General features: G+C 41.2%; 1 protein-coding gene across 2 annotated transcripts in view; it reads right to left on the bottom strand.

The window, feature by feature from the left end:
• Positions 1-1,755: 1,755 nt before the first annotated feature.
• SHROOM4 (shroom family member 4) overlaps positions 1,756-10,022 on the bottom strand; it is a 75,147-nt gene continuing 66,880 nt past the window's right edge. For both annotated transcript variants that reach the window (XM_045288320.1, XM_045288321.1), the window contains 2 exons: positions 6,047-6,316; positions 1,756-5,108 (listed from right to left, as the gene is read on the bottom strand). In XM_045288320.1, coding sequence (XP_045144255.1) covers positions 4,836-5,108; positions 6,047-6,316 — 543 coding nt within the window. In that variant the 3' untranslated portion in view covers positions 1,756-4,835. The remainder of the gene's footprint in view (positions 5,109-6,046; positions 6,317-10,022) is intronic.

The following is a 10,022-nucleotide window of genomic DNA, read 5'->3' as shown; positions in this document are numbered from 1 at the left end:
TTCCAGTTCCTATCTGTACCAGTGTACATCCTCTGGTCTAGCCCGATTTTTAAGGTAGAATTGGGATCTTGATAGTAGGGGGGAGGAAGCATTTAAGAACTAGAGGAAAGTTGTGTATTTCATCGTTGCTACACTACAATCTGACTGGCTCATCTCCTCCCCGCGACCCTTCTGTAAGGGGTTGTCCAGTTGTCTGCAGATGGGTTTCGGTCTGCACTCCACACTGTCCATCATTCTCAATGATATGATTTTTTTTCTTTGATGCCTGATACCTGATCCCTTTGACACTTCATGATCACAGAGGCTGGTGTGCTTCTTCATGTGGGGTTTTTTATCTCTCAGCTAGATGGCCGCTTGTTTACCTTCAAGTCTTTAAGACCCCAGATGTGATATCTTTTAATAGAATTCTTTTCCAACTCTTAAGATATACATAGATCTTCTGGGAAACTGGTTAAAATATATACTCTGGTTCAGTGGGTTTGGGATGGGGCCTAGGGTTCTGCATTTCTAAGAACATTCTAGGAGATAACTAAGTGCTAGGTGGCTTTCATTAGTTGTTTTTGAACCATAAGAATTCTATGAAATATATATTCTACATATTTTACAGATAAGTACATGCACTCAGGAGTTTTTCAGGGTACATAAGTTCATGGAACAAGTATGCAACACAGAATCTTATACTCTAGAATTTGTACCTAACTCATTCTAATACCAATGTTGGGCTCTTTCCACTATATTACATTTGTACATAGGGTCGCTGTGAGTCAGAGTCAATGTGGTGGCATTAACAACAATAACAATGCTAGATTTCTAGAATAGGAAGAGCACAGTTGGTACCTCAATGGCATATGGATCAGATCATTTCTGATGATCAGTGGGAGTGGCTTAAGGTACATTTGGATCTAATCTTTGGAGTTGATTTGGAGAGCTGATCAGAAAGGATATTGCTTTCCATTAACTGAGTGTAAAGTTGTGAGATTGGAATAGCATGTAACAGTGAGGTGATATTGGTTGATAGAAGTCAACATTGGAGAACGGTTAGAAGGTGGCTTACCTTCATGGTAAATTTCAGAATTAGACTCTGTATAACTGCTGAGGTCTATATTTGAGATTACACCTCGTATTAAATTTTCCTTCATTCTAAATGTCGAATTGACCTAGTTGTGCTGTTGCTATTGATTAACCATTGAAGAAAGTATGTTTCAGTAAACTAAAGAGCAGGGCAGTAGTCCTGAGATACTTTTAAGTAAAAAAAAACCCCAAAAAACAAAAAAGGAAAGCATACACTTCAATCCCTAGGTAATAACAGAAATAACATAAAGTTTATGCTATTTAAGGCGCTCTTGGGACAGGTGTCTACAAGCTATTTCTCTAAAAAGGACAGTGAAAGGTCTTGCTACTTTACTGCTGATAGTGAATGGTGTAGCATCAATGCCATCCGTGAGGGGGCAGAGTAAAAGCTAAGGGATGTTTGTGAGTAAAGATACAGGTGACAGAATTCCTTTTCCGAGCTTTTCAGCAAAATATTATGAAGGGTTCATCACCTCAGTTAAAACACGTGAGATATGTTCTTGTCCTTAGCACCCTTTATTGAAATATTACCCTTGATGACAATCTGGCAAGTATATCAATGACAGCTGAGAAGGGAGTGGTGGAGGACATAAATTCAGAAAAATCATAGCTTCATATGGAATAGATGACCCCCCAACCATTGTACGACAAACAATGTTTTCTTAAATCAATTTATTGGGAGCTTATACAATTATTATAACAATCCACACATGTTTTTTTTTATCTATAGGAACAGACCCTCGCCCCACCCCCCTCTAAACATCTACTCATCTTCAAACAATATAATATACTGTTACAGAATTATTATTGGCATAGATAACTCCTCTGGCAAAGACAGTGGGAATCAGCATGTCCCAGAGGAGTGAAAAATGGCCAAAAATATGCCCATCTTCTTCTATCTGAGGCCTGCTACTAACAAAGTAGCAGTTGCAGGGAGGCTGGAGTTAAGGGTATGACTCTGGTGGCCCAAGCCGCTTTTTGGCACATGAGGTTCAATGAAAAATAGAACTTGGACCTGGTGTTGAAAGAGGCTTTTCATCTTTTTATCTTCTCTGCTTTTCTCTGCTTCCACTCTCTCCCTTTCTAGGACCTTATTTTTCTTTTTCCCTCTCAGATTCCCCTTGGGCATTGCAATGCTGAGCTGCAGCAGGTACAACCCAAGGAGACTAAATTATCCAGTGTACTGGGGAAGGAGGAAATGGGGACCAGGGTAGGTGATAGGAACTCAGGCATCGACTCCTGCCCATCTCAACAAGCTTGCTCACTACCCACTGGGGCCTTTATGAGTGTTTGAAGGGAAAGGGGAAAAGTCAATACCAATAATTGACTTTGGAGACATTTCTTGGCCTGCTATACAAACTGCTACCTCCTGGTCAGCTTGAGAGAAGAGCTGAGCCCAGAAAATGAAAATAAGGGAAAGACACTGCATCTCAAGTGATATTGGCAGGATTGCAGAATATCCCTCACAATGAGACTGCCAGGTCAGAAATGATGGGAATCAGTGTCTATTTATTATTTCATTTTGTCTGCCAAGCTTCACTGCTCAGTATAAATTTTTGGTTTTTATAAAAGTGATTTGAAAACTGTTCCTCCATGTGAAATATCAACATTCTTGTGTTGGATACTCATTCTAAATATGTAAACTACTTTGGAGTGTGAACAGGGACAAAATCAATGGAGTCAATCATACTTTTATATACTTCTAGTGTCATAAATATAAGTTATAACCAACCTACCTTTCACAGATTAAGGAAATAACAAATATAGAAAAGCATATCTTTGCCCTGGGGTCCAGGTAAATGCACACTCTTTTCCTTAGGCCCATATTCATAAAAATAAAATAATTCAAGCCAAACTCTTAGAATTATGGATTGTATCAGTCTCCTATCCCCACACATGACACATAAATTTGCTTATCCTTTATCCTTGAGCCTATTTTAAAAACCAAAATGACAATCACAGTCTCCATTTAAAGCACCCCCTCCTACATTCCTCAACCTTTGCTTGGATACACCTAGCCTCTTATGAGTCATCAATCAGCCTCACTGGAGGGAAGCAGGGCAGTTGATATTCAAACAGCAGAACATCAGTTCTACCAGCAGCAGTGATTCTAAAAGCATACTCCGGATTCCACAGAAATGGTAAATCTCAGAACACCCACCTGGCCATGTTTCCCCCATTGTGTTCAAATACAATGAAGAGGAAGCAGAAGTCAGTGACTACTAGTGGTAGCAAAGTTCCTTGACAATTGTTTCTTCTGTTGAATGAGGCACTTCTGATGCTACAGTCAACCTCAAAAGATCCTGGAGAACTCAGCAGTCATTAGAAGAGATGCCAGGGTTTCACAGGGCTGGGCTGACCAGTACTAAAAGTTGATCCCAGTTAGCAAGGAACAGGGAGTTGATCTGAATAATAGGACAGAGTTTGGCCATCTGTCCACAACTTCCATCCACAATTTCCTTCCTGCCATTAGTGCCAAGAGACCCTGGAAACAGCAGCAGCATTGGTTGTTTGCATGCTTAAGTTCCTGGCTGTGATTATTCCTGGGGTGGCTGAGAGGATGGCCTTAGCTGCCCCTGGTTTGGTTACCTGAGCCAGGCTTCCAGGTTCAGGAAAGTAATTGTGGAGTAGAGGAATTCCTCCTGAACTCACTTTTACTCATTTCTCAGCCTGGATATGGTAGCAAAATGGGTGAACTTTTTAAGTTTCAGGAGATTTCTTTAGTAACTAAAGTTTAGTTCCAAGAAAAGAAAAAATAAGAAAAATTTGATCTCTGGTAGGGAATGCTAAACTCATGGTACCTAGGGAAGCACCATGCCAGGCATACTGTGCAGTTATGTTGGGAAGAAAAGGGAATTTGTACTTGCTTGTCAAAATTATGGTGGATTCAGATTGATCTGTAGAAAATGTTTTCCTTCTGGGATAACTTTTTCCTGTCAAACCCTCCTCTCACCTTATTAGTTAATAAAAAGGGTAAACATAAAATAAATAAAAATTTTAAAGCCATTTAAAATACAATAATAAAAAGCCACCCACTCCAAATAATGAAACACATTCCGAAGTCAGCTTTGGTAGAGTTGTTAAAGGTCTACAGTGTGGATCCTTGGAGTAGGCATCTGTAACCTCCAACAATGAAAGGGCAAAGTGGGAACAGGGGTGGCGTCCTCAAAGCTTTAACCCAGAAGGAAGGCCACACCAGCAAAAGCTGTAGGAAAGATTCATCCCCTTAAACTGGATGCCGGAGGATGTGAGGGCAGAACCAACTGGCTTCTGTCTGGCTCCTTCCAATAGGGCATCTGGGAATTCTTTGTCTTTTCTAAATGCAATACTTAGTTCTGTTTCCCACTGCCAAATCTTGGGTGAGACCCTGAAACTCTTGGTTGCTAAGTGACCTCTTGGCAGCTTGTGGGAAATGGAGCCCTGGGGGCAGAGTGGAGTTGCAGCAGCAGCTCCTCTCTAAGCCTTGAAGGCTGACTACAGAGTAGGTGACTAGGTGGTGAGAAGATAACATCTTTGGTGTCCTCACACACACAAATAACTTTGTTGGTTGTGTGTGCAGTTGAGTGCTTGCCTATGCAAAATTGTGGGAAGGAGAGGGTGGTGTGTGGTTACAACTTGTTGTAGCTTCCCTTGCGGACCAGCTTGAGACCTCCCCAGAGTCTCCTAGATAGTTAGGGAAACTTCTAGGTAAGAGCCATTAGAGAAGTCCAGGGTAGAAAGTATGGAACAAACTGCTAACTCTTATTTTAACTACTAACAACTTGCTAATTAGAAATTGCTGGGCCCAGGAGTAGGCTCTCTTTGAGACATTTGAGCTGCTCTTCCCCGAGTTTGATCTTCTCCTCCAGCTCTCGCTGCTCAATGATGAGGGCAGACTTCATCTTCACAAAGTGTTGGTAGTCTTGGAGCTGGTCCTGATGCAGGTAGCAGGAGACCATACCAAACACCAACTTCTCCCGGTGGTCAACATGCTCTTTCAGCTCCTTGGCATCAGCCAACTGCCCCGTCAGCTGTTGCTTCTTCTCAATCAGTACCAACTGGGGAAGCAGAGAACTGATTAAGGACCATCTAATTACCAGTCATTTGCCTAACCCAGTGTTCCACATGAAGGACACTACTGGAAAGAAACCATTCATTCTGCTAATTGGACCCTAGATTTCCTCTCTTAGATCCCTTGCATTCAAAAGTCTTTTTTTAGCAGGAGGAAAAACAACACTACAATTTTATTTACCCAACTACAAGGCTGCCTTTGAGTGGTTAATAGTCTCTTACTCATTTCTTGAGAGCAGTGGCTATCAAAATCTTTACTCTGTGGACCACTGCGGGGGTTGAGTAGAGAAAGGCTGTGTCCCCCTAATTTACCACAATCAACGCCTCCTCCTCTGACAAAGCCAGCCACCCACCATGGTAACTACCATTACTACAAAAGCAATGCTTTCTAAATGATCTATGTCTCTGTGTGAGTATGTGCGAATATATCCATATGTGTATGCACATGCACAGACACCTCTTATTAAAATTTGATTCAGATTTGTACTCAACCCATTTGTGGTACAAATGGTAATGCCGTTTTGCTTCAGAAAAGCATACACAGAATGACCCCACCAATGACACAAATACCTCCCAATGTCAATTGCCTGGCAAACTTGCCCTTCCAACACTAAAAGTGGGGCAAATTTGGGGTCACTACTATTGCTGGAAGCCAGCACCTGCTCGGTGTTTACCTTATTGTTGTATGTCCTGTTCTAAGTAATTAACGTGGATTATATAATTTAATTCTCACCCAAACCCCTGAGATCAATGTTAAATAAATTGCCTCCAGTTACATAGATAAGCAGGAGTCAGAATTTCAAGATAGTTGAAAACCAGTGCCCACTATCTTTTGTTCCCTTTGATAACAGCCAAATGTGAAAGCCCCCCTAAGATAAAAAGATGGTATTTCCCTCCATACATATCTCAGAGACCCTGACTTTACCTTCTCCTGACTGGTCTCTGAATCGATGCTGTTGAGAGCATTCTCCACCCGGGCCAGTCGTCCAGAGAGTGACAACAGCAGGTTGACAACTTTGTCCAGGTCTCCGATAAACAAACGGTATTTTTCAAATTCATTGGGTTTGCAGACAGTTTTCAGGTTGGCTTCCACCTCCTCCCCAAGGGAGGAATTGGCGTTGATGTCCTCCACCAGCCCTTGCTGGGCCTCCCGCAGGACAGAGAGCTTTCTGCCAATACTTTCAATAAGCTGTATCTAGAAGAGTTGAACAAGAGAAGGTAAATACGGATATAAATGGGGTTTAAAAATACACTGATTTGTGCCCCAAATCCTACTCACTGGAAGCAAAGGAAATGTGAGTGAGTCATGAGCAATTCCAGTTCTCTGGACAGACGCCTTCTCTCCCAGATGCCAAAGCACTGCATCTCTTTCACTCTAGTAAGAATCTCTAGCTCACCAACAAGCTCCTTAGCATTAGATAACTGATATTATGGACTAAATTTCATTTTCCAAATGCAATCTAATATATCTTTTCTGAGACTGATTATTAAATAGGAATTGAAATGTTTGTAAGAACCTAGATTGGAGAAGTATTGTCATCAAGTGTTTGCCTAGCACTGTGTTCATGCTCCTTCAATCCATGTAAGTATCTCTATAGTACTGTGCTAGGAGCCCCATGTCGTAACAGGTTCCACATTGGGCTGCTAATGGCAAGGTCAGAGGTTCCAAACCACCAGCCACTCTATGGGATAAAGATGAGATTTTCTATTCTCGTAAAGATTCACAGTCTCAGAAACCCACAGGGGCAGTTCTACTTTGCCCTACTGGTTGCTATAAAGTCAGCACTCCCATATCTCCGCCCCACCGCCTCTCCCCCCCCTCCCACTGGTTCTGAATAAGAGTGTGGGTTCTGAAATCACAATGACTTAGTCTGACTTTCAAATCTGTCAGTGTATACAAATTTGTATGATGTCACTTGCATCATAAAAATCTGCATCTGTACAATGCAGGGGCAGTGAATTATTTAATGTGGCTCTTCTACATAAAGTAACTAAATTTCACCAAAGGACCTTTGCCTGTATAGGTTTAGTAAGAAGTTGAGGGAAGATACTGATAGGATTTGCCTGTGAGTAATTGTGAATAGTATTCCATGGAGTGGCATCCACATGTGTATACAATGAGAAGAAACAAGAGGGAACTCATTCATTACCAGCAAGAACCAGGAGTAGAGTGTTTCCTCTGGACCTGAGATTCCTGTGCAGTGGATCTCCTGGATACAGCTAACAGCTATACCATCAGAAGAGCAACAGCAGACCAGGAGCCAGAGCATGGAACAGAGTGATGGACTTCCCAACACATGGAGCACATTGAGTGCTTTTGTGAAGGAAGCAGGCTTGCAGAGTGGGGTGCCTCTGGACTCTTAATTCAGGGAGCTGGGTTTGCTGACCCCTGGAGCTTGAGTGGTATTTCCCTTAGGGCATTTATTAGCAGACCTGAAACTTTGTAACATTTCCTAGTAAAGAACTATACTGAGCTTTTCTCATTGGTATTATGACGCATTAAATTCTTTAATAAACCCTGTAATCATGAAATTTGGTCTGTGAGTTTCTGTGTAGCCATTAGACCCCAGAGATAAATTATAGAACGTTAATTAAATCAGCATATGTGGGTTGGGTGATTTTGCTTTCTTTAGCTTCACTTTGTAGAATAGGGATAATTGCAGTCCCCACTGCATTATGCTGTAATAAGGATTCAATAAGATAATGCATGCAAGAAGTTTGGCAGAGAGTAAATACTCAAGAAAAGTTGGCTTCCATTATTATTCAGTCTGTCCTCACCATACCATTTTAATCTCACTCCTCAGAACCTGTCAAAAATTAACTTCTTACTCTCCTCTGTGTTCACAACACTCATTTTTGTGCTCCCAATTTGCTTATGCAGTGATTTACTTCATTCTTTGTTTTAACATCCTTTTACCTCATTCTTTACTTCAGCTATTCCTACTATATTTTCAGAGGCCAATTTTATTCCCACCCTCACAGGCGCCCCAGTGGTGTAATGGTTATGTATTGAGCTCCTAACTGCAAGGTCAGCACCCCCCTCTGTAAGCCGGCTTCCTTCACAAAAGCACACAGTGTGATCCATGTGTTGGGAAATCCAACGACCAGTCGCTCTGTGGGATAAAGATGAGGCTTTTTATTCTCATAACCAGTTACTGTCTCAGAGACTCACAAAGATAATTCTACCCTGTCTGATAGGATCACTACGAGTTGGAATCAGCTCAATGGTAGTGGGTTTTTGAGTTTTCCCATAGGAAGCTCTGCTCAAATATCTCTTTTCCCCCCTGTAATTCCAAGTCTTTTAGAATCCGAATCCTCTAGTAAAATTTGAAGTTGCACACATCCCGTGTCATGTATGTGAGTCTGGTCTCCTACTATTGACTGTATGTTTCAGAGAAGTACTGCCTCTATATTCTTATTTGCCTCTCCTGTAAGCATAATTACTTCTGGGACTTCAATCACAGAAAGGCAGTGAGGTAGATTGGATTTTCAGAGGTAGCTATATCTGGATTCTAATTCTATCTACTTCAAACTGCATAACCTTGAGCAAGGCACCATCTCACCGAAACATCTTTTTTCATCTATAAAGTAAATAAACAGGACTCCCTTGCAATACTCTTATGAACAGAAAAGGTAAATTAAATCATAGAAGTAAAATATTGAATATTATGCCTGGCACATTGTTAAGTGCTCAGTGAACATTTACTGATACTACAATAATAACAAAAATAAGTAGTTTCCTTATCATTGCCATTATCACCAGGCATTCTGAGTTAATGGGTAATTGTTTAGCTGCAAGATACTGACAAGAACGGACCATGTGTTTATAGTCTTTGCAGCCAGTATTGCATATGGCTAAAAATATCAACTCTAGCACCAAACTACTTGGGTTTGAACTCCAGTTCAGCCATGGAATAGTGTTGTGCTATTGATCAATTTACTCAATTTTTCTGTCTGTGCCTCAATTTCTCCATTTAAAAAGTTTTAGAGTAGAGTATGTGCCTCAGAGTTGTTACGAGAATTAACTGAGTTAATACATATTACATGCTCAGAATGGTGTCATGCATAAGCATGTTTCAGTGTTTTATTATTCCAGCACAGACAGTCTGGGAACAGAGACGTGTAGTTTGCTAAACTGTATTCATCTCTAGTAGTTCATTTAAAGATATCTAAGGTGACCAAGACCAAATCAGGAGGTCACCGTGGTCTTAGTCTTTAGTGTAATATATTTGCTTCTTGGAAAATTTTCAAAACATACTGAGGGTTGGAAATCAGTGATAGAATGAAACAATTAGATGCCAAGAAGCTCCCAGTTCTACGTGTACCCTCTGGTCGGGGCCAAATGTCCAACTCAGAAAACCACTCACTCACCTTACCCCCACCAAGGTCTGGAAGGATTAAAGCACAGACAGTCATTTCTTTCTCTGCATCTGTGCTGTGCAAACTGAACTTTGACGCTGGGGACAGTATAAAGAAGAGGACTATGGAGTCATCACAGGTGCAGACAGCTGAATTGCTTTTCTGGGATATTACAAATCAGTAACCCTCCTCACCTTTCTTTCTCAGAAATAAAAACTGTCTATCCACAGTCACTTCAAATCACTATTTGCTGCTCTGTGCTTTGACATTTCTATAATTTCTCTCTTCATTTGGTCAGGTTTTCTCTTGCTGAGGCCAAGGCCTGTAAACTAGGAGCAGCCTTGCCATGCAGCGAGAACATGGGTTCCATGGAAGTAGTCATTTGGATTAACAAAACTTCCACATCACCATGTTTCTAATTCTTTCCCTAACATTCTGCTTCAAATGGAAATGTAGGGGGAGTGATCTTGCAAATGGCCCTGATCTTGTCTACAAGTCATGTCCTAAAAGAGAAATGTGGAAGGAGTTGCAATTTATATTGA

Source organism: Echinops telfairi, unplaced genomic scaffold (assembly GCF_000313985.2).
Source record: "Echinops telfairi isolate 266 unplaced genomic scaffold, ASM31398v2 ScPeMD7_19;HRSCAF=73, whole genome shotgun sequence".
Taxonomy (NCBI): Eukaryota; Metazoa; Chordata; class Mammalia; order Afrosoricida; family Tenrecidae; genus Echinops; species Echinops telfairi.
Note: the sequence above shows the minus strand (reverse complement) of the source record. Positions and strands in the feature narration are given on the sequence as shown.